This window comes from Apis cerana, linkage group LG6, assembly GCF_029169275.1.
Source record: "Apis cerana isolate GH-2021 linkage group LG6, AcerK_1.0, whole genome shotgun sequence".
NCBI lineage: Eukaryota > Metazoa > Arthropoda > Insecta > Hymenoptera > Apidae > Apis > Apis cerana.
This window is the reverse complement of record NC_083857.1, coordinates 8181299-8208221: the sequence shown is the minus strand read 5'-3', so window position 1 is coordinate 8208221 and position 26923 is coordinate 8181299. Positions and strand designations below refer to the sequence as shown.

Below are 26923 nucleotides of genomic sequence, written 5' to 3'. Positions count from 1 at the left end.
CAGTCTATTAACAACGAATATGGTTATTCGCCCCGGCGTTCCATCGTAAATAGCAATATCGTTGCACGGGATGTCGGGATTCCCAGCGATCCGCCTCTCGAACACGACGAATTTCGATTCCGACCGAGACGATAATCCTATCGAGAAGGCGATGAACTTCTCCTCGCGACAGATTCACCCTTTCCAAGAAGCGAATGCAGCCAACACGTGCACCGATAAGCGTTTAATCCCTACCACCATGCAGCTACCTCTGCATTTCCGTCTCGCGTTTTCCGCTTAAACGCCACGCGACTGATACACGAAAAATTGTGCAAAAGGAGAGCTTCTCTCTCTCGTACAAATTTTTGCAAAAATTTTTCCAAGTCGCAAAATTTCCAACTGGAATAATCTTTTTATTTTATACAATTTTGAAGATGGTTATAAGCGTTTCACATTAGAGTTGGAATTAAATCTTGGAGAAAAATGGTAGACACAACTTTGGAGAACGTAAGTGAAAATTTACATCGAGGAAAGAAAATTATTAGATTTTGCGACGTTTAAAACTTGAATACGAAGCTTTACTAGTCAATTAATTCCCCTGAAACTTTCAATTTCAAATTTTATACGGATTATTTCGCCTCGATCTCGAATCGGGCATACGTATAAACTAAATGGAACGAAATTATTTACCTATCCATCGATCACTATTACCATGTTAAAAGTTTTTCCAAATAACAAAAATCCAACGACCAGCCATCGCAATTATTTTAGCCCATCGTATCAGGGAAATAATACAGGCTCCAATCCAATTAATTTCAAAAATTCAACTCTCGGCAAAAAATTCGATATATATATATATATATATAGTATAACTTTTCCTCCCCAAAATCAACCACACGTTTACCATTAACCGATACAACTTCTAATTCATGACCAATTTACCCAGCGTTGCGTATACACGCGTATACGCACACACATACACCGTGGCAAATAAACTCGTTCTATTTCCATCGAATCCTACCATTTTCCACCCTCTCCCGGTTTCGTTCGTTAAAACAAACGAATCTATGAATTTATTTCCAACCGAGGTCCGATAGGGGATCGGGGAATTAAACAGATTCGCAATTACAATCTGCGAATGAACGACGCTCGATCGAATTTCGAGAGACGGGGTGGAGGGGCGCGTATCGGTTCGTTTTACCCTCGTTTCCCCTCGATGGAGGGGAAAACGGATACGTTTCATCGTAAAATCCGACCGTTTCCCGGCTTTTATGGGTCGCGTGGCCTCTGTTCTCGAAAAAAAAAAGAAAAAAAAAGTATCGCGCCTCGTTGATCGTGTGTGTGTGTGTGTGTACGTATCCTCCCTTCCGATCCATGGAAGGGGGAACGGAAGTGGGAGATTTTCGTGGGGAAGAACTGGACTAGAACCGCGTCGAATTTCATCTCGTAAAAGAAATTAGAGCATCGTCGTGGAGTACATTTGATCGTGTGCGTAAGCAAGCAAGCAAGTAAACGAGCAAGCAAACGAGCGAGCAGTTGAAAGGGAATACCTGGGGAACAAATAAAATCAGGGGCAGCCCGAGACGAAGGAAGAAACTGGTGGCCGAACACAGAAGGGAGATGAGGTGAACAAATGGGGTGAAAGAGGTAGACAAGAGGGAGGGGGCGGTGGTTTAGAGAAGGGGAGAGAAGAGGTGAATAAAAGGTGGAAAGAAGAAAGAGAAGGTTGCGGATCAGCCGGTGGAAGAGGAGAAGGAGGAGGAGGAAACCTGAAATGGACGTAAAAGCCTGAACACAGGGCTGTAAAAAGCTCGTCGTCAAATGCATCCCCGTTCTTCTCTCCGCCGTTATCCACTCTCCCCTCTCTTTCTTTCTTCTCTCTGCCCTTTTTACCCCCTTTCACTCCTCCACGCACGCCCTTTACCCCACCTTTGATAGCATAAAGCGACTAGTGGGCGCGGCGCGCGTTTATTAAAAGCGCTCCGGGCTGGCAAAAAAGACTCGAAAGAGAGAGAGAGAGAAGAAGACCGCTTAGGAAGCCAGCGTGTTCTCTCCTCCTTCTCCTCCTCCTCCCCTTCCTCCTCCCACCCGCGTTCCACTTCCGATCTCTCGAGCGACCCGGAGGATCGTTTCGCGGTTGATCGCAAAAAAAGTCCCCCGATGATGAAATGATCTTTGAAAAAGAAGTAATCGTATCTTTTTTCCCTGTTGAAAATCGGGACGCAAAACTTCATCAAAATTTTATTCGAAAAGAATTGAAAAGAATTCCTATTCCCTGTCCTTCTTGATCGAACCCCCGCAATATTTCGTATCCAAAAATCCGCGACGTGGATCGTTTATTAAAATTTTTTAAAACACTATCATCACCTTCGGTTTAAAATAACGAATATTAAATCTCGATAATAAAAATATCCTCCCAATGGACACCGCGAAATCACAATTTCGAAAGAATTTCACCGCCGAAAAATTATTTATCGCGACGCATTAATCGCAGGAGAGGGCGGGAGGGAGGAGGAGGGCGCCTAACGCGATTGCACAAGGATATCGCGCTCGTTCAACGCGCGGGAATCGGTCAATAACGATCGTTAATTAATACATGAAAGCGTTTTATAAAACACCCCTCCCTTCCTCCCTCCCTCGCTCCTCCCTCCCCGTGGCAAATGACTCAAATGCACGCTGGATAGGCGGGGGCCAATCCGCGTTATATTATTCGGTGACCGAGTGATTTCCAGCGTAATTATCTTTTCGGCGTGGCTCTTTTCCGCGGCCGTCATTACGAGGGAGTGGGGAGGGGGAGGCCGTGTTTTAACAGCGTACACACCCAGCATAACTTGCGCAATTTGCCGGCCGATGCCTGTGGCCCATGGCCCGCGGCCGGCCCGATAATTAGCGTCCGTTTAATATGCACAATTATTACGGATTGATAATTGGGGCTGCGCATCCATTACACCGGCATTGAGATAGATGGTAATAGGTTTCCATCGGTATTAACTCTCTCTCCCTCGTGCGTTTCTCGCTTGTTTCTCTTCACTCTCTCTCTCCCTCTCTCTCTCTCCTCTCTCTCCCTCTCTCTCTCTCTCTTTCCGTTTCTCGCTCTTACTCTTTCTCTCCTTGCTATTGGGAGGGGAGTCTCTAGGGGGTCGCGCGTAATCTCGCCACGCTTTCATAATGTGTACGAACTCTACTGGGGCTCTAGCGATGGGACTAATTCGATTATATCGTTCCGGAAATTTTCAGTCAAGCGCCGATCTTCGGCTAGATTTTCGGCTATTCTCGATTGTTATATATTAATTGTGAAATTTTCGTTTTCTTCCTATTTTTTGAATATTAAACGCGTGATAGCGAATTTGAATTTTTATCAAATTTTAAAAGTCTTTTAGATATCTTTTGTATCATTTGATACGATGATAGTTTTTTTCGTCAAATAAATTTAATTTACAAATATATATATATATATAATATTTTAGAATTTTTACTTTTCACGCTTTAAATCATCGTTCCGCGATAATTCATTTATTCAAGAAACGCGAGCGGATCATTCCCATCGCTACCTCAATTTCATCTCTCTCTCTCTCTTTCCATCCCTTTCATCGTCGCAGTTCACACGTCTCTATCCCTCTCATCGCCCCTCCCCCATCTCTCTCTTTCTCCCTTCCGCTAATCCTCTTTCGCTACCTGTCCCCCAGCCCTCCCCCTCGCCATTTCCCTTTCACGCTCCCCCTTCCATCGAACTTGTATTTATCTCCGTTGCACACCACGCCCGCGCCCCTCCCAGTCTCGCAGGATCCCGTACAACCACCAGCCCGAGGGCTATGAAATTGAAATATGAATGCTAATGGGGTGGTTGGCTCGTGTCGCGTCGTATAATGTTACTGATTGCCAGTACGCCGGTCCTTTTACCCTCCCTCTCCCTCCCTCTCTCTCTTTCTCTCTCCACCCCCAACCCATCCCTATCGCTTTGGATGCCGGGGAACGGAATACGTGACGCGTGCACCTCCGCGTCTTTCCTGCTCGCTCGCGTGTCGCGTAATTGGAACTCCAAATAATGCGTAGTTTTCGACCCGGTTCATCCCGTGCTGGTGGCCGGGAGGATCAAAATGCGCGCGTTTAAACGCGGGGGGGAGGAGGGAGCGAGATAGATATATCGCGGTTGTTTGGCTTTCCACGTTTCCGCGTGAGAGAAGACTGGCGAGAGAATCGGAGCGGGGAGGGGGAGGAGAGACGTATAGAAATTTATATTTGTTTGTTTATCCACGGTGAATTCCCTCTACCGTACCGGTGCGCGAGCAAACGTTTGCTCTCGAGGCTCGTAGACGACGAGACGAGAGCCGGGATTACGAGCAGCGCGAGGCGCAATTTAAAATTAACCCCTGGGAACCGGGAGCAACGGGAGCCAACCAAGATGCTTTCCGCGGGATCGGTGTGCAAACACCGGAAGAACGCGACGCGGAAGAGCGCTTTAAAAAAAGAAAAAGCCTCCCCTCCTTCTACGGTTTCGGGGGGTTGGGGCGTGTCGTTTTTGTTACTCGCTCGGGATGAAATTGAAAGGAAAAGAAGAAGCGATATCGATACTGTTTGTACGGGTTTCCTCTTATTGGTGTGGATTTTTAATTTGGAATAATAATATTTAACGATCAGTTTGATTTTTCGTCTCGGAAGGAAGGTTTAATTGTGTAAACTCTTAAACGAAGAGTTTAATGCAAAGAAATAATGATTAATGAGGTTTCGCAACAATTTCAACTTTGCTGAGTAGAAAGTGACGAGAAAAGCAACATAATATATATTGAAAAAAGTAAAAAAGGTAAATTAAGAGGGAAGAATCTTTCGATCCATTTGACCAAATTTCACGAAGAATAAAAGTCGATTGTTCGCTCCTCTTTGCATATCTGAAATTCTCCGAATCGATATTTCGCCGAGGCACACACTCACACACGCGCGCGACCCTTGTCGCTGAAAGGATAAGAAAAACAGTCTTTGTTTTCCATCGATCCACTTTGTCACGTCGGCTCGGATTTATATACCTGCTCGCTCGCGTGTCATACGATAAAACTGCCATTCCGCTCGCCAACTAGTTACCTGGCTGCGCCCTCCGTTCCGTCTCGAGCCCTCTTTTTGTCGCCACCCCTACACTTACCCTCTGCGATCCGATCCGACGCCCGATACGGTACGGATCTACCAAGAGGAGGTGCAGCATCGTCGTTCTTCCACGTCTTCGTCTACGTCGTCTAGTGGAATCATCGCGGGGAGAAATAAAAGCTGGAAAGCGGAGTACCGGGGGGAGGGGGAGTGGTAGAGGAGAAAAATAAGAGGGTTGAGAAGAAAAGAAAAGCTCGTATCTCGAATCGAGAAACCGACGACGAGAGAATGCGAGTCGTTATTATTCGTGCACCGGTAAGCTCTGTCTTCCCGTTTTCCCGGAAGAAGCTTTTCTTCTTCCACGCCCTCTGACACGCCACCTCTTTTCTCTCTCTTTCTCCCGTCCCCTCTCGCAATCCCGGAAAAATATTTCTCCGCGCGAACCTTCTCAAGAGTGTACGCGATCCCGAGAAGCATGGGGAGGGGGGAGGGAGGTGAAGAAGAAGGGAAAGAGATATCGGCGGAGAGAAGATCTCGAGTGAAGAGAGCGGGAAGAGCACGAAACGTCTGTTTCTTTTTCTCGTGTCTGAGACGGCCGCCTCTCTCGGCCAAGCTCTCGGTCGAGGTGTCGGCTCATAACCAATTCATGGAACACCGAGAGGCGACTGTTCTCGCGCGAGGGAGAGAGAAAGAGAGAGAGAGAGAGGGTGGAACGAGGATGATGAAAGGAAAGAGGGTGAGAAAAACGACTGAGGAACGACCGAGGAATATTTATTTATCGTTTCTTTTTTTCCCCTCTCCCCAAACGAGAGAAGGACGTTCGGAGTCGAAAGAAGAAGAGAGGGGAGAAGAAGCTCCCTCGAGCTGCACAAGCACGAACTTAATTGAATTTCACGATACTTACGAGCGATCCTGGTAGCTCGCGGCAAATTGTCGCGAAAGCGAGTGGGTCCTCGATGCCAATGAGAAAAGTGCTCGAGAGAAACGGCGCCGCATTAATTCGTTCGCGTAGCCGAGCTGACAGCGAGACGGCGAATATTCTTCGTGGAGAGGGAAGGCGCGCGAGTTTTTTCCCATCGAAATTCTCCTCCGCGAATTCTTTTCCATTTTCCTTTATCGTCGCGTTTCCGTCGTTGGACGACGCCCGGATAATTCTCGGATAATTCAATCGTTTTTCGATGACGATCTTCGAGTCGAGCGAAACAGAAGAGAATATTTTCAACGTTAATTGGCGGAACAAGCGAGAAGGAGGCCGAGTATCGATTTTTCGTTTCGAAAAGCTTGCTTCTATTATTCTACCGAGAACACCGGTAGATCGAAAGCTTAACAACTTTTTCTCTTCTTATTCTTCGACTTGGAATATTTCCAATTTTTCATTCGAAAAATTATAGTTAGGAAATGAGGGGGGAGGGAGGAGTAGTCGGTCTTTTTCGATTTTTCCCTTCCCTTCGTACATCGATCCTCTTTGAACATTTTCTTTGACGCGATCGTTCTTTCTGCCGGTTTGTTCGCGCCACGACTTCACTCACCCTCCCTGTTGACCCTCGCCCTCTCCGCTCCTCCTCTTTCTCCCGTTGATTTCCCATTTTTTTTTTTTTTTAATCCCATCACAGAGTCGAGCGCACACCAACGAGGCTGTCGACCGGAGGTCGGTAAATTAAATCTCGAATAAAGTGCAAATAAACGAGAGCGGGGATGAAAGAGCGGGAGGAGGAGGGATGGTTACCTAGCCAGTAGTGTCTCGCTATCTGGTGGTCGAAAGTGCGGTGCAAAAAAAGCGGCGGAACGAGGGTAAAGGGGGAGGTGGAAAAAGGCAAAAACGACCGCACGTGAGGGTTATGGGGGAGGGGGAGGAGGGATGTGACGGATAAAAGAGCGAACTGACGAGCGAGAGTGTAATTTATTTTAATTAGAGTGGCTGCATTATGTAAGCGGGTGAAGTGCCGATGAAAGGGTTTGAAAGGGTCGAGAGATCCTGACATTGAGTTTCGACATTGCCTCCAACTATCGCGCACCCTATTTTCTTTCTTGTCTCCCTCTCCCTCGCTCTTTCGTGACCTTTATATCCCCTCCGACTCCCATTTGTCCCCGGAATGGACAAATTCTCTCTCCTCCGTCCGTTTAGGATCCGTTTCTAATTGAAATAATAAACAGTTGGTGAAGAGGGGCACAGGATATTGATGATGATACGCCGTCTCGTTCCATTATTCGGGTACACGAGTATCGTTCACCGATTCATAATTCATTTTTCAACGGAGGGAGGATGTGGCGAGCCCGATCTCGAGAAAAGTTTCTTTCCCCTCTCCCTTTTCCTTCTTCGTTCCTCCTCCATCTCTTTTCTCGTCTCGAAAGGAATTTCGCAGAAAATTTTTTCCCGCTAAAAGTTTAAACGATCGTCTCGGTCGTCGAGTCGACAATCGAGTCTCGGGGCAGGGAGGAGGATCGTGCATAACACTCGAGGTGAAGAATTTATCCAGCAAACACGGTGCAAGTGTAAAGAGAAACACGTGTTCGCGTTTGGTGTTTACCGATGCGAAAGAACAGAGAAGTGGTTCTTCTCGGGACGACGGTACCTACTCGCGAGGCTGAGTCGACTCGGCGCCCATCCCCGGGAACCGAAACATCGGTGGTTGTTCTTCCTCTCGGCGGACAGGGTAGTTCCCTGCCGATCCCCGCTGCCTTACCGACACCTCTGATCTCGTTAGGGACGCATTAATTAATTTACAAGATGGCGGCCGTGGCAACACGATGACGACGACGAGTATAAGAGAGGCAGCCAGCCAGCCAGCCACTGTGTAAAGTCGAGATAGGAGGGTTAGAGGTAGCAGCACGGCACGTTTTAATTACTAATTGAAACGTTCCCCGTACCAACGCTCTTCCCCTCCGTAACCACCCTCCCTCTCCCTTGCTTCCGGCCGCGTTTCAATCCCATAAACTCTGCTTCCTTTCTGCCACCGTCGACGTCGACGTTGCCCTGTCTACCACCCTCTCTTATTCTCTCTATCTCTCTCTTCCGATTTTACTCTTCTGTCTTAATATCCGTCTCCGTCGGGGGTACTTAGTATTTTTAAATACTTTGCAACACACCTTCCTTCCCTTGTCTCTTGTTCTTTTTTTTTCCTTCAACGTCTCTCTTATATATATATACATCGTCCCTCGTGGAGGAGCACGGTTTCGGATCCAACCCTCGACCAAAGCGTCACGCTGGAAATTTACTGGAGAAGCTGCCGCGAATTAATTAATTAAAAACATCGCGCTACTTTAACGACATTCATTCGCCTCGCTCGTTTCACTTCTCCCTCTTTCTCGCCCTCTCTCGATTCATTCCGTCTCTTTCGTTCTTTCTTCGTTAAATTCGCTATTCACGTTGATCACGCTGTCATCGTCCACGTTCCGCGCGAACATTTGTTATGGAAATCACTGTAACACCACCACCACCTACGCGAGACCACCACTAATAGCCACTTTTCTCGTTAACCGAAGAAATGGAAGTAACTGCGGTTTTTACGAGATACACTCTTAGGGGATTGTTATCTTCGTATAAATTATCTTTTAAAGAGTTCACGATTTGACCATCGTTACACGGTATCTTGGAATTCGTAACGAACAGCTGAGTTTAATGGTAATTTACGGATATTACATTGGCTTTTGTGCAAATGGATTTAAATAATTTTGCGTTTATGAGAACTATTGGAAGAGAGAAGATATAAATTTTTCACTTGAACGATTTTTATATCATTTTGTTTCTTTTGATGATGATGATGATGATAGGTTCTTTCATCTTGCTATCTTATTTTTCAATATAAATTAATAAGCTTGAAACTTGTAACAATAATAATTCACGTTGAGTGTTAAATGTTAATTGAAAGCTGTTAAAATAAAATTAACTGTTACACTGAAAATGATTTATAACAGTCTTAACTCGGGGAACGCGTTTAAATTTCTCTGTCCCTATAAATTATACTCAATTTTCACTCGCTTTTTTGCAGGTAATGAATTCGTATAATTAATATACATATAATTCAATAGTCTCCTCTTAAAAAAAAAAAGAGAAAAACTAAAAACTATACCGATATTTAAAAATGTAACGCAGAACCTTTGTATTTTTTTCTTTTTTTCTTTTTTTTTAATTAATTAAATTTTAAATCCTGAATTAAATACATAAATTCACACGATTAAAAATCTCGCGGAGCGGAGACCACTTTTTAAAATCAATTTTACAAGAAAAAAAGATCCGAGTTATTTTAATACCAGTTTAATTCAAATCATTTTCTCTCTACCGGTTATACTATTATTAACCTCGTAGGTTAACGAATCCTCCTTTGTTTCTCAAACAAGGTTGATCTCATTTACAAATTACCAATCTCGCAAGTTAGAAAATATTTATAGAAACATAACTATAACTCGCCAGCACTTAAATCTCCACCTCGTCCAAACACACCCTGTGTGTGTATATACGAGCGCGTTAATATCCGAGCACGGGAAAGTGAGCCGGAAACAATAGCGGTAATAATAGAATTCAAATTGATTCAGCGTGGCGAGAAGGGTGTATCTTTGAGCGGCGCGAAAGTAGAAGGGCCGGCGGCTTGTCTGCAAGCGTTCGGAGGCGCGGTCGAGGGGTAATTTCAACAGTGCCCTGCGACAGCAAATCGCTTCGTTTCGCTCTTTTACGATCGATTCGTTCGGCCAACCTTTCGTTCCGCTCCGTGCGCGCCGATATTTACGCGCGAACACCATTCATCGTCCACCGCGCATGCGCGACCGCGCGTTAATTTAATTCCAAAGCAAGAAACCTCTCTCTCTTTCTCTTTCTTCTCTCCACTTTCTCCCCCTACAGCGCCATCTCGCGGCGCAAAAGACTGGAAACCGCGTGTGTGCATATAATACACCGCGGGCGGCGTGGATAATCCGAACGATTCGTCTCGCGTCTCGAAACGATCGCGTTTCGAGGCCTCGTGTCGAACAACTGGAACGCGATTCGCAATCCCGGCGGGACACCGTGTCGAAGACGATTTTCTCCAATTCCCGCCGTTGAATAAATTCCCTCGAACGGAGCTTTCCAAGTGGTCCGCGACGCGTGATCATGCGGGCGTAGAAATTGCCCCACCTCGGCAAATGGAGAAACTTTATATTGTAGTTTGGTGTGTTAAGGGGATGGGTGTTTCGAAGGAAAGCGGCAGGCTATCGATCCGGATGGGTCGGTTTCCGTTCCGTTTTCAATCGCTTTTCGACGAGAGTAGGTAAATTTCTTTCCCCTTCGGTTCTCCGTTTCAAAAGGTTTTGTTTATCGTATGGAAACGAGAATTTGAAATATGTTGTGTAAACAGATGGCTAGGCTGTTATATTTTCGAATTTTTTTCCTTTCGAAGAATATCGTTACGACAAATGTTATTTCCATGTATTATTATGCAGATATTATTCATACGTCGATATATCGAAAGCTCGATAAATCTTACGTCATATCCCATCCGGTATAAACAATTTTCATTCTCGAATTCTCCCCAAAAAACTTCTTACGTTATCAATGTTATCGCCCCGTTTCAACGTTATCGATCGAGTCGAGAATGAGAGAGGGGAGTTCCCCCGAATTCCACGGCTCGAGAAGTTGAAGAACATCGGTTTGGAGAAAATTAATTTTTCCCATTGGCGAGGAGAGTTAAGGGATAGGCAGAGGCCTCTCGAGCCGGATGGTAGGCTATCAAGCCTCGAGGGTGGCGCACACGCACGCACTTACACGCGCTCCACCGTGTGCCAGCCACTCTTTTACGACTCCGCGGCACGTTTAACGGCCGACTAAGCTTTTTAATAATTCGCCGACCGGTAATTAGTTCGTAATTTAATGAGGCGGCCGTAAAACCCCGCCTAGGGCCACCCGAGCTCTCCGACCGCCCCGTAATTACATCTCCGTGTATATTTCACAATATAATCGTCCCCGAGAGCCGGACGTCGGAGGAGGCCGTGTTTTTTATATCTTCCTCGTGCAACCGGAAGTGATAAAACGAAGATCTTGTTCCGGCCGAATTGCCGAAACTGGTGCTGCAGGAAGCAGGAAACGAAGAATTGAATTAAGTATCTATCTATTTTTTAAAAAACGTTCGAGTTAATTATCAATATTTTTTATTCCTCTCTTTCATTTAATCAAATTCCTGAGCATTATAAAATAATACTCGGCTAATTGTGGGAGGATTAATAAATTATTAATAATTAATTATGATTATTAATAATCAATTACCGTTCAATCGCCATATATATTCTCACGTTTGCACGTTTTAAAAACGTGTCTAATATAAAATCGCATCGATATTTTGCTAATCGATTCCATCGAACTCGATTCCATCGTCCCCACGAACTCCTCTTTCACGGTGTCTAATATTAATCCGCTGGAAGAAGACTATTATACGCCTAATTCGATCGAGTCGAGCCGTGGAGTGCACAACTTCAAGGTTGTTGTAGCACGGTGTTCATAGCACGGGCCGCGTCGCCTCGATTATCAATACGCTCACCGTATTACACGACGTACTACCCTCCTCCTCCCTCCGTTGCTCTCCGATATTCATCCACCGCGCGCTGTATCGCTGTACATCGCGCTGAGAACTAGCCGTGTAGGAACGAAAATAGGGTATTTTCGCCGGGACGATAATTCAGCTATTATCGATAGCCGGCCACGGCTACACACCGGCAACACGTGTAAGATCGAAAGTAGACAGGATCATAGGTCTGGCTCCGCTCGGTTAACAAGATTCCTACACGCAATCTCGCCGTTGGCAGAGGCCGTTTCGGTAAAGGGGTTAACCGTACGTGTCCCGCAAGGGTACGCCGTTTAACAGCTCGCGATACATTCTCTCTATCTCTCTCTATCTTCAATATACAGCCACCATAAATCAATGGTTCGATCGGCAACCAGTCGATCCTCTTCTTTCTCTTCCTCTTCCTTTTTTCTATTATCCTTCTTTCGCTGCTGCCTGCCCCTCCATGTTCCTGCTGATGCCGCGCCACCAGAACGTCCATTAACTCGTTTTTTCGCAATGTGTAATGACCTCAAAGAGCGGCCACGGTTTACAGGTTGAGGCAGGCAAGTGCTCGCGCGAGCATCGTTGCATACGACCACTGTATTTCTTCCTTCCCTTCTCATTCCCTTCTCGCGTTCTTCTTGTACCGAAGGAGACAGAAGCAGGGGAGGAAGAGGTGAAGAAAAGGGGCGAGATAAGAGGGAAGAACGAAATAAAGCGACGATCATAATCCACCACGGGCTTTTCAATTATTATACTCTCTTTCCTCCATTCTCCTTCTGCTTCTGCTCGAACGTTCCCTCGTCTACACCCCTCCATAGCTATAGATATTCGTTTGACGGAGCGATAAAAATGTTTCCCCCATTCCCCCATCTTCTCCTGGCGAAGGCACTTTACGGCCATCCATCCTCCTCGTTCGCTTCTTACTCCTCTCTTTCTCGTTCCAGTCATCGCCACCGATTTCTTTTTTTTTTTTTTTTGATCAACGAGCAACGAGCATCCGCTCTCCGACACAGCTTGTGAAGGAATAAGCGGCGTCTCGTGAAGTGGCCACTCAGCGTCGCGCCGTCGAAAATCGGCGAAAAATCTGGCGTTTCATCCTTCGATGTTCGATATCTCGCAAAGATGGAGGGGGGCTATTCTTCGCCATATACATCGCGGCCGTCTGACAATTTCGTTTTCTCTCCGCTCGAGTTTCGGGTGACGTGGAGTAAATACGAGGATCTCGGCGATATGCTCCGGCGAGGAATTGCGATTTATTGGAATCTGTACACGCGCGTGGAATCCAATACGATTTTGATGCGATTTCCGTTAAAAGAGATTATTACTTGTGTTTGATTTTTTTTTTTGGAATTGGAAGGATGAAGTTTCTTGGATTTCTTCTTTTCAGAAATTGTTTATATGACAATTATTCGAGTATAAAATTGTTCGATCCTGTAAATTATCGAACGATTCGATTCTCTTTAATATTAACACGTAGCGATTTCTGCACCGAGTGAAGCGAGATAATCGAATTAAATAATAAGTAATGAGCAATTTTCTTAAAATCCTTTCAACATTCTCGTGCGCGAAAATTAATCTCTCCAGCCTCGGTGGAAATTTTTGCATCGAAACTTTGTTATCGACGAGACAAATTCAATCTCCGAAAAATACACCAACTTCTCCGTTAACCCATCCCTTGATTACGAGAGTTCGCCTATCCATCTATCGTCGGTTAGGCTCAATTTCCGTACCGTTCCATAGAATTTCTCTCCCATAGTTTCTGTCTAATGGAAAAAAAGAAGCCAATCGTCGCGGTTTCTGTATTCAATAAAGCACCCCCCGTGTTGTATATCCATGCACGTATACGATCGAAAACGAAACGAGAGAGAGAGAGAGAGAAAGAGGGAAAGAAAGGAAGAAAAAGGAGGGAGGAAAATTGGAAAAACGGTGGGATGGCCCGTGGCCGCGAACGAAGAAAACGAGCGGAAACGAAAAACCGGGGACGAACGAACCGATTCCATGCATATTGCGTTTTCTCGATACCGATACCGATACCACCTCCTCCTCCTCCTCTTCCTGCTCCTCCTCCCCCGTCGGTGTCGTGGTCAGAAGTAATTGGCCGCAACGGTAACGTGAATGGGAAACGGAGGCAGCCGCGCTTCCAACTCGCTTTCGAACGATAACGATAACAATAATATCGATCACCCGGGGGACGGGTTTTGCGGACAAGGGCAAGAGGCGGGAGAGGGGCAGGTGTGCAGCGGGGGGAGGGAAGGAGAGGGAAGGGGTTGGTGAAGGGGCAGAGGTGGAGGGAGAGAGAGGAAGAGGGAGGCAGGCGTGTGTCGGGGCGGCACTCGGGGCGCGTTGTTGCATAAAATTGTAAAGCCCGGACCCGACGGTGGCGGCGCCGCGCCGAGATAGCTGCAAACAGAGGCAAGTTAATTTAAAAATGCAAATTCCGCCGCGGGGTTTCCCGGCTCGGCCGATGAGGGACGGTTAGAGCGAGAAAAGGGGGTGGAGAGAGAGAATGGAGAGCGAAAGGAAGGTACATACTGTTACTGCTGCGTGTGGTCGAAGAAGGGAGAACTCGCGTTATTTACGTTGTATCTATAAATCATCCTGTCGTGAATTTTTGTACGATTCGCGACACCGTATTCGCCACGTGTAACATGGAGGAGATGCGTATACCTGATGCGGGACGATGTAAGATAAAGATTCTAAATGGATGGATTTTTCGAAATCCGGTAACGGGAAGTTAATTCACTTTGGAGGGAATAATAGTAATGATGGCACAACAAGTTTTATTTTATTGGCAGGCGTGAAATGATTTTGCATGAATAGTTGCGTGTATCCTTTAATCTTGTTTAGAAATTGTTAATCTCGAAGAATTTGGGAATATAAATTGGGAACCGATAACGTGTCCGCCACCCCTATATTTCAATAAACAGAATGTTGGAAAGAAGGGAATAGTTTCGTACGATTAATTTCACGCTGCAAGCGAACTGTAGTTCAAGCATACCGTTGGTCAAACAACGGCTGTCCGACTAATAAATGTTCGCAACTACTTCGGTGCACCGCGCAATTTTGAATCCTCTTAAACGTGGACTTTTACCTCGATCGGCTTTCGAAAGCTTACAAAAACGCTTTGCAACTAATTTCATCCTCGAATTTCGTGAGTAATAATAAATTTAATAACATAAAATAAAAAAGGAATATCTTCTCTTTTATATATTTCATTCATAACTTTTAGAAAAAAAAACTTCTAGGTAAAGAAAATCTAAGATTATATTTTTTTTTTGCAATTTCAACCTCAAAAAAATATGATTTTAAACGATACATTTTACGTAGTAAGAAAGAATGAAAGAGAGGGGGCGAAGCGAGCGAAAGCGAAAGAGTTTAACCACCAAATCTTGAATAATAAATTTAACGTGATAAAAGAAATCTAACGTTTCATCTCTTATACTTTATTCGATCCCCGGGGGAAAAGGAGGGAGAAGGGGAAAGAAAAGATCGTAATTTCCTTCCCGTGTAAAAGCGAAAGAGTGTAACCGCTCGCGTAATAATTCGCCGGGCCGCCATATTTCTAACGGCGCAATCACAGCCTCGAAATGGAATTTCTCAAACCGTCGTCGACCCGCGATTCTTTCGCTTCAACAAAGTGGAAAACGATCGCGCGGCTCGCTTCTCATTTTCCCTCCTATCAGCTGCACGATTCTCACGGTCGTTGGGAACGTTCCCCCCTGGAAAAAAGGAAGAAAAGGCGAGAACGAAGGGGTGAACGCGGGGAGAAGAAAAAGGAGGAGGAAGAAACGAGAGTGGCGAAACGAGAGAGAGAGAGAGAAAGAGGGGGGATGATGAGAAGCAGCGCAAGCGGAAATAAAAGTGCGCGTTCACTAATTGCCGCGATGATGGATGCACGAGGTGACCCAGTGACACGTAGTTGATTCCAGAAATCGGTTCCTGGTATCCCGGCGGGGCCATTAAAAATTCCATGCATCCTCGAGTGAGGTCGTCGCCCAATGTAATCACGGAAACTGGCGAAATTACGCCTGCGCGTCAACTTCCCGATGAATCTTCCTTTTCCACCTGTATTGCCTGTATTTTGATAAGCAAATTAATGAACGTTAGCCGGGAAAAAACGTTAGCTCCGTCGTGAATGGATTTTTCGAATGATTTCGAAGTTACGAACCGATGGTTTCTTTTTCTTTTTTTTTTTTATTTTTGATCCATTTCTTTTCTTTCTTATTTAAACTATTTTTGATCAACAACGATAAGTTTACAATTTAATTGATAATTTGTTTTTAATATCTGTTATTATAATTTTTAAGAATCTCTTCCAAATTTAATTCGTGTCCAATAAGCGTCTCTTGATTCCTCCTTTGAAAAGCAATCGTCGAATTTCGCACGCGTCGACGTTTCACGATAATGTTCGAATCATCTTTTTTTTCTCTCTTTTCTTTTTCGTTTCGGGCCGGGTTGAGAACCTCTGAGTGCAATCTTGTACCAACTGGGGTTTGCGGGGTCTTGGGAGACGCGACTCCGGTTCGTAACCTCCTCTCTCGGGGTCTTGGCTACGACGAGGGTGGAGTGAGGAATAGGGAAACAGGCGGCGTGGGTTGGTTGAGGTGGAATACCGGTAGGGTGAGTAGTAAGGAGACTACTTGGCGAGTTGAGGGAGGGAGAAAGGAGAGGAGGAAGGAAGTGCAGGAGGCCGAGGGAGGATGAGGCGGTAGTCGGTGGCTTGGGATATATCCGTAAGGTTCTACGGGTGGTGTGGGTGACGGTAGTTGGGCTGAGAGACGAGGCGCCGTGGTGAAGGAGTCGCTCACTCACTTACCACCCTCATGGCTCCGACCACCAACCCCAATACCGCGCACACACCACCACGACACACTCCTCCCTTCTCCTCTTCCTTCTCCATCTTCCTCCTCCACTTTCACCAACTGCCACCACATCGTCCCTGTCTCTCCCTCCCTCTCTCTTTCTCTCAGGTTACACCACCTTCTCTCGATGCCTGGCTGGCTCGCTGGCTGGCTGCTTCTGCCGCTTGCCAAGTTGCCTGCCGGCGGACCAAGTCGTCCCTAACACTACAAAGTCTATATATCCACGGTGTACCCAACGTCCCCTCCTCCTCCTCCCCCTCTTTCCGCCTCTCACTCTCCTTTTCAACCCACCCGTTTGAGAGGTACGCGGACCCCCATATTGATCGTGGCGCGAACCCTCTTTGCCGGAAAGGCTGGCGGTACGATCCCGACGGGGCTAGGTGTAAGTAAACTTACGTGAACGAACATTGGTCCGCTCGTGTACACTCCTTTCAATACGCGTACCACACCACTCCCTTTTCGTTTGCGCCGATATCGTAGGCAGAAGTGAGAAACGAGGGGATGGGGAGAAGAAGAAGCTCTCTTCTCCTCCTCCTCCTCCTCCTCGTGAGAGGAGGAGCATCGAGTGCTTTCGGTATTTCAACGGCGAGAAGGAAAACGATGCGTTCGCGCCACGACGGGGTAGAATATAAGGGTGTTACCGGCGGCGAATCGAGCGTATTGTTCCCGGCGGGGGAAAAGCGGGTCCTGGGAACGTGTCTGATAAAGGAAAACACGCGTGATAAAATATAAATAACCGAAGGTGTTGGGGCGATGAGATCGGACGATCGAGGCCGAAAGATAAAACTGAACTTGGCTTTCCCAAGGACGGAGAGGGGGCTGGCAGAAATCGAGATACATATAAAAATTCTACGACACGTCGAAACTTCGGTAACGACGATTCGTATATATGGGCTTCCCTTTATCCCCCGGCTAACCATCTTCGTTCCTACGTAAATCCAAGATCTCTTCGAGATTTCTCGCATTTTTATGATAATACCTCGCCTCTCTCTCTCTCTCTGTATCTTCTTTTTCGTGTTTTGCTGTTATTTCTTCCGTTTTTCTTTCGAGGAATCGTTCTTGGAAATATCGAAGTCCTCTCTCCTCCCTCCATTCCGTATGTTTTCTTTCACGAGTCGATTTATTCGGAAAAAGGAGGAGTATATATATATATATATATATACACGACGAGGGAACTTTCCTTTCCAGGAATACGACAGTTGTAACCAGAACCGATTCTCGTGGCTGCTGGCCGGATAAATAGTGACTGGCCATTACCAGGTAACGAGGAGACGGCACACCGGTATTCTCGTTTTGCCCCCGCGAGAGTGGAAACGGATCCCGCCTCAGCTCCTCTCGTTCTAGAAAAGTCGAGCGAGATATCCACATAATATGGCTCCTCGGGGGATTCCTTCTGTTTGAGAAGTCGTTCCACGATGACCGTGTTTTCTTGCATCTTTCCGAGGAATTCTCCTCCCCTCCTCCAACTCCTCCAGCTTTTTTTATCGCGTGAACCGACGACTGGCTTGTAGTCTTGGCCGCGTCGAAATGAATTTTTCGATCCAACCGTCTTTCTTTTATTATCTTTCAAACTTCACCTGTCAAAATTTTTACCTTTATCTTGTCACCCGTAACTTGTTACTATCTCACCTAATTATATTACAGATACATTCTTCTCTTCGCTTATTAACAAACAATATAATCTTTAACAAGTCTTTAACATCTTTCGATTTGTAATAAAAGAGAATGGATCGGTTACGAAAGGAACAATTACGAAAGTTAGAAATTTCAAATAATAATAATCCTTCGAACCTAATTTCATTTCCCTCCGCATCATCTCCACCCGTATAATTACCCGCAAATTCCTGGAGAAGAGGACACGACGCTGGTGGCTCCTAAATCACGTAGTAGTAGTCGTCTCACTACTATTTCATTTCCTTTCGGCCTCGACGCACGGTCCTCGAGACGCGAAAGGGGGATGATACGGGGGTAATGGACCGAGGTGGCAGTGGATGAGAGGCGAAGGGTAATTGAGAAGAGGAGATTTACTTTCAGGGTCGAGAGAGGGTAGTTTACGGGTTGGGGGACAGGCAAGTTATCGGGGACAGGGAAAAGGCCGCTTCACGTGGGAGGAGGGTGAAGGGAGGGAGGAGGAAGAGATACGTCGACCGTGTCGACGACAAAACTGTCGCTCGTAAAACTTCCTGCCGATAATATCTTCCACGCCTTTCGGGACCTTTTTCGGTTATCTGTCTATTGGTCGTATTGAGAGCTCCGTTTTCGAGTGACGTTTTGGGGCGGCATTGACGCGCCCGAGACCCTCTCTGTATCCCGTGGAGAGGAAAGGGAGAAGATAGCGTGAGAATTAATAGCATATACGGGGCGATAGTTGTGATAGAAGAACGAAATTTATTTAAATCGTCCGCACTCCGCTTATCGCGAAAATGGGGTTGAAAAAGAGGGGAGATCGGAGAGTGAAATTATTTCGACGATTGTTTTGATAATTGTAATACTGTTTGAACGTAATGAGAGTAGATATTGTAAAGAGGAGGATTCAACAGACGTTATGTGTTATTAATAGAACCATAACTATAGTTTCTCGTCATCGTTATTGTTGAATAACAATTAATAAATTTCTCATAATTCGATGTTATTACAACGATTCGTTGTATCGTTTTCTATCACGTAATAAATACGCAATTTCAATCATTCATTAAGGTTCTGATTTCCACTTTTAACATTGTCCACCCTCGAATCCCACGTCAAAATGGTTGATTAAAATTTAATTGATACTCAATTAATCAATTAACTCCGAATTATTCCCCGTGAAAAAGAAAACAAATATCCATCGGAAGATTTATCGGCCATCGAGATGGTTATATCGATCCTCTCGTTTATAAATTTATTATTAACCGGAAATTTCGCAACGTTCCTGTTTCCTTTCCCCTTTTTTTTTCGGACGAAAGACTTATCCCATCTCTCTAAGCGAATAAAGAAATCTTTATCGTATAAATTTTTATTATCTCTCGACCGAGTCCACGATTTCTCGCCATTATTATTTGCTCTTCCATCGCTTTTCCACGTGGCAAAAAAAAAAAGAAAAGAAAAGAAAGAAACGGGAGATAGGATTGGTCGGAGGTAGAGAGGGCGCGGTAATTCAATTGCTCCTCCTCGGTGGTACATCGACGGGCAAATATTTTATTTAATCGTGAGACACTGTTTAAACGGTTCGACGTTTCGTGATTCGTTTCTCGTCGTCCGCCCGAAACGAAGAATCTCTCTCGTCCGTATTGGAAAGCTTGGACGGAATTGATGAGATCGCATTAACCGAGAGCGGATTGTATACAATCCTGGAACGACTTTTCCCATATAGATAGATCTCGTCGTCGCTCGTTTTACGGCTTTTTCCCCCATCTTTTCCTCTCCTCCTCGAACGAGCATCCACCTTGGATGCCTGGATATCCAACGTGACAGCGTATTACGACTTTCGCGTCGTATCTTTCGTGCCGTGTAACGTTCGCGGTTATGTATAACTGATAACCGATTGATGGGATGGGAAAAAATTGTTTGGCACGAAACGAGACGACAGATGGAAAATATTTACTTTTGGCTATTTGCCTACGTGGATGGATCTTCTCCCCGCGTTTATTTATTTATATAGATATTCGAATGGAAACGTATATAAGCGGCGTTCGTGGCGAGTGAACGAATGTATCTCGTCTAATGCCGATTTAAAACTTTAATCCAATCCTTAGAAAATTGTGGCCAGGTTATTGAGGTTATAAAATTGATGGCCACGGTCATGAGAGAGGATCATTTAGATCGTGGCATTGGTTCGGTCAATGTTATTCGAAGATTACACGAGGCCATCGAGATCGTGACATTAACAGTTAAGGTCGCTTAAGTGATGGGGTCATCGAGATCACGTTGAACGCCACTTGAGGTCATTTAAAGATCTTGGGGAAGGGGAGGAGGGGGCGATGGTTTAACTCGTGTCTTCGATTCGTGATCAGAGAAGAATACAAGAGTCCCTTTCGTTTCACATTATCAAACTTCTCCAATGTGCGTAATATTCATAGATGGCGAGGAAAAAATTTGTTTCAAATTTAAAAGATTAGGAAATAAAAGGAAATAAAATCAAACGCTTCGAGAGACGTTTTTTGACGATATTCTCATTTCTTTCGTTCTCTCCATCATTCCTCTCTCTCTCTCGTTACAGAGAAGTTCGATATCACCCGCGGAACGCGAAAAGTATAGCAGGCCGCGGTCCACCGACCCCCAACACCACGACCACCTTCCACTGAAGAAGATGAAGAAGGAGCAGGACAAGGATATAGGCCATGTAGGTATCCAGGATGGTTCTCCATGCCCCGCCGCCGATGGTATACCTTTAATAAAGCCGTGCACGTTTTCCCCGATAGCAAAGCGATGGTGAAAAGAGCGACCAGGACTTGGTGGTTGACGACGCGAGCGAGGGGCCGACGAGTCCTACGGCGAATGGCACAGCGTCGCCAAGAGAGAACGGGCTCGACAAACTCGGCCCTTCCTCGGTGCCTTTATCCAGCCAAGTGAAGAAAGAAGTTCCGCCACCATCGCCGAGAAGCGGCACAAGCAGCAACGCAAGCACACCCTCGGCTAAGAAGATGGAAGAACGAGAGAAACCGACGACGCCTATCTCGAAACCCGTCACGCCCACATCAGCCGGTATGAGTTTGCAATATATATTCGAAACATTCGCTCGTGTACCCTAACTCTGATAGCAGCTCGTTTTTAAATGAAACTTTAACAGGAGTAACGGTGTGAGAATTTATTCTATTCCCGTATTGTTAATGAGAAACAGAAATCTTGCGTGTTCAAATATTAGCACGTCAAATATTAGAGAGCAATTAGCGATATTACTTACTTACCCCGCTTATATTAAAAAATTCAGAAGATAAACGTTCTGGCGGGATGGATTTCGTTCTCCTTTGCACAGAGCGCTCCGATGTGCGTAATAATACATTTCCGTATCAATTACGATGATGGAAAATACTTGGCCGGGTCTGAGGATGAATGTATGGTCGACAGGTGGTAGCAGCTCCGGGTCCGGTGGTCTGAAACCATCGAGTTCCAGCAAACCACTGGTCTCGGCTTCGGCGGTCGGCCCTTATCCGCCACACTATCCGCCGCCACATCATCCACCCGCAGGACCTCATGTGGACGTGCTGGGTTATCCCCCAGCCTTGAATGGATATCCCGCAAGACCGCCTCTTCAGCAACTCTACGATCCTCACGGAAGCATGAGGGCTCCTCTCGGACCTCTCGGTGTACCCGGTGGCAAACCGTAAGCGCTTTTCTCGACAATCCTATTCGTGCACTCGCACGTTCATTTTGAGTATGATAACCGAACGCAAGAGCGATGATTCGATAAAATCGATTCGAACGTGATCTCGTGTTAATCGAGATCTTGGATGATCGAGTTTTAGAAACACGTCCTCTTTATTTTGCCCAGCAATGTGTCACAACCCTCCCCTTCTCTTCCAATGAATTCGATTAAAAAATTAAGGAGGAGAGAAAATGAATTATGAAATTCCTTCGTGTTCCGCAGCGCGTACAGCTTCCACGTGTCGAGCGAGGGTCAGATGCAGCCTGTCCCATTCCCTCACGACGCTCTAATTGGACAAGGAATACCGCGTCACGCACGCCAGATAAATACCCTGACACACGGGGAGGTGGTGTGCGCGGTGACGATCTCGAATCCGACTAAATACGTTTACACCGGTGGCAAAGGATGCGTCAAGGTCTGGGACATCAATCAGGGCGGGAGCGGTAGCGCGAAACACGTTTCGCAGCTTGATTGCTTACAACGAGACAACTACATCAGGTTGGTTAAACGTTACGTTTCGCGCTGCGTCGCATTAACTTTACACGCCGTCTGGCAAACGCGGCGCTGAATAAATTCCGATTAGGCAACGCCATTGCGGCCTCGTTTACTTACCAACCGTTGATACGTGTAATTTCGGGCGGTCTAGTTAAGCGCGGGTAGAAGGTAGTTTGAAACCCTTATCTCGGCTTTGAGGCCGTTGATTGCCTCAAAATTGAACCGTATCGAACGAGTTTAACCGCCATGTTAGACATCGGTGATCGATATCCTCGGGTATTGAAAACATAACGGTTAATATCCGGTCTCTTACTTTCGATATCTTTCGCCTCTCAAAACTATTTCAACTATTCGGAACGTGGCTGGTTCCAACGATACATGCAACTTTGACGGATTTTCAGCGACGGTTTCGGTGTTTACATTTGCGCGCGAAAGCTAATATTAAATTTCTAATCTTCGGCAGACCGTGGTGGTGGGTTAACTTGGCCTCTATCTATCCATCCATATTTCGAACGCGCTTAAACTATTAACACATCCTACAACCGCATCGCTTTCCATCGTGATATTTCATTCAAAGATGCCATCGATCCCGTCCCCTCCCTTCATTTACTTTATATCCTCGGGAAACGTTAACGGCTTGCATAGAAAATTCGTCGTCACGATCCACAATTGATAGTAATTGATACCTCGACCGAGTATCCAATCTGAGCTAAAAAGAGAGAAAAATAAAAGTAAAGAATAAAATGTCGACGCAAACTGATATTGTCATTTTCGTTGAACAGATCGGTGAAATTATTACCAGATGGGAGAACCTTAATCGTAGGCGGTGAAGCGAGCAACCTCAGCATTTGGGACTTGGCGAGTCCAACGCCAAGGATCAAAGCGGAATTGACCTCGAACGCGCCAGCTTGTTACGCTTTGGCCATCTCCCCCGACTCGAAAGTCTGCTTCAGCTGCTGCAGCGACGGGAACATCGCCGTCTGGGATATACAGAATCAATCTCTGCTGAGACAATTCCAAGGTCACACGGACGGCGCCTCCTGCATCGACATTTCTGCGGACGGATCGAAATTGTGGACCGGCGGATTGGACAATACGGTCCGCTCGTGGGATCTGAGGGAAGGAAGACAATTGCAACAGCACGACTTCACCTCTCAGATATTCTCACTCGGCTACTGCCCTACCGGCGAGTGGCTGGCGGTGGGAATGGAGAACTCGAACGTCGAAGTGTTGCACGCTACGAAACCGGACAAATATCAGCTCCATTTACACGAGTCTTGTGTACTTTCGTTACGTTTCGCCACCTGTGGCAAATGGTTCGTCTCAACTGGCAAAGATAATCTGCTCAACGCGTGGCGCACGCCATACGGCGCCTCCATATTCCAGGTGAACTTTCAACTCTCACCCTGCCTCGGATAATATCGATTACGACGTTGTACAGAGACGTTTTATAGTTAGCATTATAGAGTAGCATTTTAAAGTATCTTGTCGATGTGAAAACACGTATAACTTCATTCAGATACGATACTAGATACTGTATAAATATTCAAGAAAACGATCCGATGATATTTTTCTCTTAACGCGTTTCTAACAAAATGATTTTGTCTTGTTACAGTCAAAGGAATCTTCGTCGGTGCTCAGTTGCGATATTTCTACAGACGACAAGTATATTGTGACTGGATCAGGTGATAAGAAAGCTACAGTGTACGAAGTGATATACTGAACGGTTACATGATCGATGCGTTATCGAGACACTGGAACACATCGTCGAGTGTACTACGCTTTTACATTAGTTCGTATGAGAGACAAGAGGGTTCTGTTCCAAGAATACGCATCAAAGATTAAATTGAAACTCTAACAAAGTATGTCGAGGAGGGGAACTTTTGTGAAACGAGTAATATATATATATATATATATATAAATATATACATACATACATATATATATATACATATATATATACATATATATATAGCGTTAGCGTGTGTTATATTTGTTAAATTTGAATCACGCGCAGGCGGCTCTCGTATTGCACGCGAAAAAGAAAAGGAGCAGAAATGAAGAAACTGCGAACTGAAGTTATAATATATATATATAAATATATATAAATATATATATATATATATATATAAGATGACAGAACATTTTAGTTATTTAAGATTGTATAAAACATATGGTTATAAATAGGCCAAGAGGACGATTATGAATGAGACTATACGTGATAACGTATATACATTCGCTCGGATAATTATGTGATCCGCGATTGTGTTCGACTTCTTTGACGGGAAGTCGCTTGTGTAATATGTTACTAATGTAATATAGAGTTTTACGACAAAAACTATTCATTACGTGCGATTGTGAGAGAGATGCAAGGCGAAATATTATTTTCACCGCGCGTGATGTCCTCGTGCTTTACTATATATGATCGACGAAAGAACGAATTGAGATGTTTGAGAGAGAGAGAGAGAGAGATTGTATGTACGTACACGATCCAACATGTAGACCTGTCGAAGTAGAAATGTGTGTGTCGTGTTGCAAAATTCTACGTAATGTAATCGAACACACAACATATAGAAGCAAGAACGTTTTAATTCGAGGATAGTGAAAAAATGTAGGTCTATGTCGAACCGATGTAATTTTGATCGTGCTAAGATTGTGTAAAGGAAAATAGGGTTTTTTTTCGTGTGACCCTCGAATATTTCCATTACCAGAGAGAGTATAAAAGAAAGAGAGTGAGAGAGAGAGAGAGAGAGAGAGAAAAGATTAAAAAAAAAAAAAGAAAAAAAAAGTAACTCATATTCCGAAAATTTGTACTCGTATAGAAGTTTCAGTTACGAATCTTTTTTTTTTCGTTTTTTCGTTGCTATTCTGTATGTCGGTACTGCAGCTACCACTCGTAACTATATGTTCTGCGGTAACTGTGAGAAATTGTGAAAGGCACGAAAAAGAAGGCTGAGGTAGGAGAACAATAGGTATGGATATGATGATGATCTCTCGACTAATTTTTTGTAGCGAAAGAAAACGGAGCGCTTAGAGAGCAGACGAAAAGAGATTTGAAGATTTTTTTTCTGACGCACCGTAATTGGTATCGCCAAAAGAAACATCCTTTACGAGGCACAAGTTTATCGTACATCGTATCTTGTTCGTGGCCGATCCGGAACGAGGATCGATATATATTTAACGAGATGAATCAATCTATTTATATTTTACAATTGAAAATTTTATTATACGATGAATCGAAATGAAATGAATCATTGTGTACACGTTCGAGCGACGAACTAAATACTAAATATGAGATGTATTTATGATGATCTATTTTTATCTTATATTATTATTTGATTCACGATGAATTTGAATCTCCGATCTGACAATGTTGCGGACTATATGCGATGTACTTTTTACGTATTGTACCATTCGCGAGGAAACGCTAGTTTCACACTGTATCCCACACGTGACGAAATTAAAATTCTATCCAATGAGGAAATCGATCCAAGTATTGAAACCTGAATTGTAGAGAAGCTTATACGATTGCGTTACCGTTACTGCCACATCAACGAGGCATCAACGCTATTATTCCACGAATAGAAACACACGGGCCATTTACGCTCCCAAGCACGTTTATTCAGCGAGATACTCGTGCGAAAAATATTTTTGTGACGGTCCCTTAGGTTTAATTTGTTAGCGACTTGATCGATGCGAGACACACGTACCTTGCGATTGAATTTATATATCTTGAACAAAAAGATAAATTTGCGCCAAGTACACGCGGTTAACGATTTCTTCGATGCCTGCCAGGCATGTGAAATTAATAGGGTATATATAGGTTATTATTCGCGTTATTATTCGGATTTTAAAATGGTAAAAGCAGGGGATGCATAATGGAGATTTATATTTTGTTACAGGAAGACAACCACACGTTTTACATTTGCTGTGATCGTCGTAGAATCGACGCTGTATACTGCCGAATCAATGTAGAAAAAAAAAGTATAAAAAAAAAAAAAAATATTTAAAAAAAGGAATAAGAAGAAAAAAAATCTAATACGAATTACATGTCGCGATAGAGAGACAAAATAGAAAATAGGAAAATAAAGATGGAAGAAAATATGCGAGAAAACAGATAGATTTTCGACGAGCACAGCTCCGATGATAGACCAATAGAAACAACGATACCTCAAGAAGACTCAATAGTTAATTATCTCTTTAACGATTAACTTGTACAGAATCGATATTCTTTTACAGTAAATAATTACGCATACCCGCATACAATTGCATACACGCATACACACAGATGCAGGTTAGGAAGAACAGAGCGAAATCGTGATTCAACATTCGCTATATAAAGTAAAAAACAAATTTTCTGCCCCACGTTTCATTGAATTGTGTCTCCGCGCTCGCAATTTGCACTCCGTGTGTACGAAAGCGATTAGAAATATGCGTTTCCAGCCAGAACAAGAAGTGAAAAAAGAAAAAGCAAAAGACAAGTGTTAATCCTTTCCAAGCACAGTTCATGTTGTTCCTATAGCTACGCGAAAATTGTTTCTTTCGACAATTAAATCATCTATATCTATATACTTATACAGTTTTATTAATTATCATTGACACGTCCACTTTCCTTGAATCGAAAAATTCAGTTTCGAAGACAAGAAATTCACTTT

The 26923-nt window shown here is 44.6% G+C and overlaps 1 protein-coding gene across 6 annotated transcripts in view; it reads left to right on the top strand.

Annotated features, from left to right (window-relative positions):
• Positions 1-26839, top strand: part of LOC107993806 (protein groucho-like) — a 116448-nt gene extending 89609 nt beyond the window's left edge. For 5 of the 6 annotated variants that reach the window (XM_062076903.1, XM_062076904.1, XM_017050428.3 and 2 more), the window contains 6 exons: positions 20628-20750; positions 20830-21112; positions 21476-21731; positions 21996-22271; positions 23051-23654; positions 23884-26839. In XM_062076903.1, coding sequence (XP_061932887.1) covers positions 20628-20750; positions 20830-21112; positions 21476-21731; positions 21996-22271; positions 23051-23654; positions 23884-23991 — 1650 coding nt within the window. In that variant the 3' untranslated portion in view covers positions 23992-26839. The remainder of the gene's footprint in view (positions 1-20627; positions 20751-20829; positions 21113-21475; positions 21732-21995; positions 22272-23050; positions 23655-23883) is intronic. The other variant, XM_017050429.3, reaches the window with a different exon arrangement.
• The last annotated feature ends 84 nt before the right edge of the window (positions 26840-26923 follow it).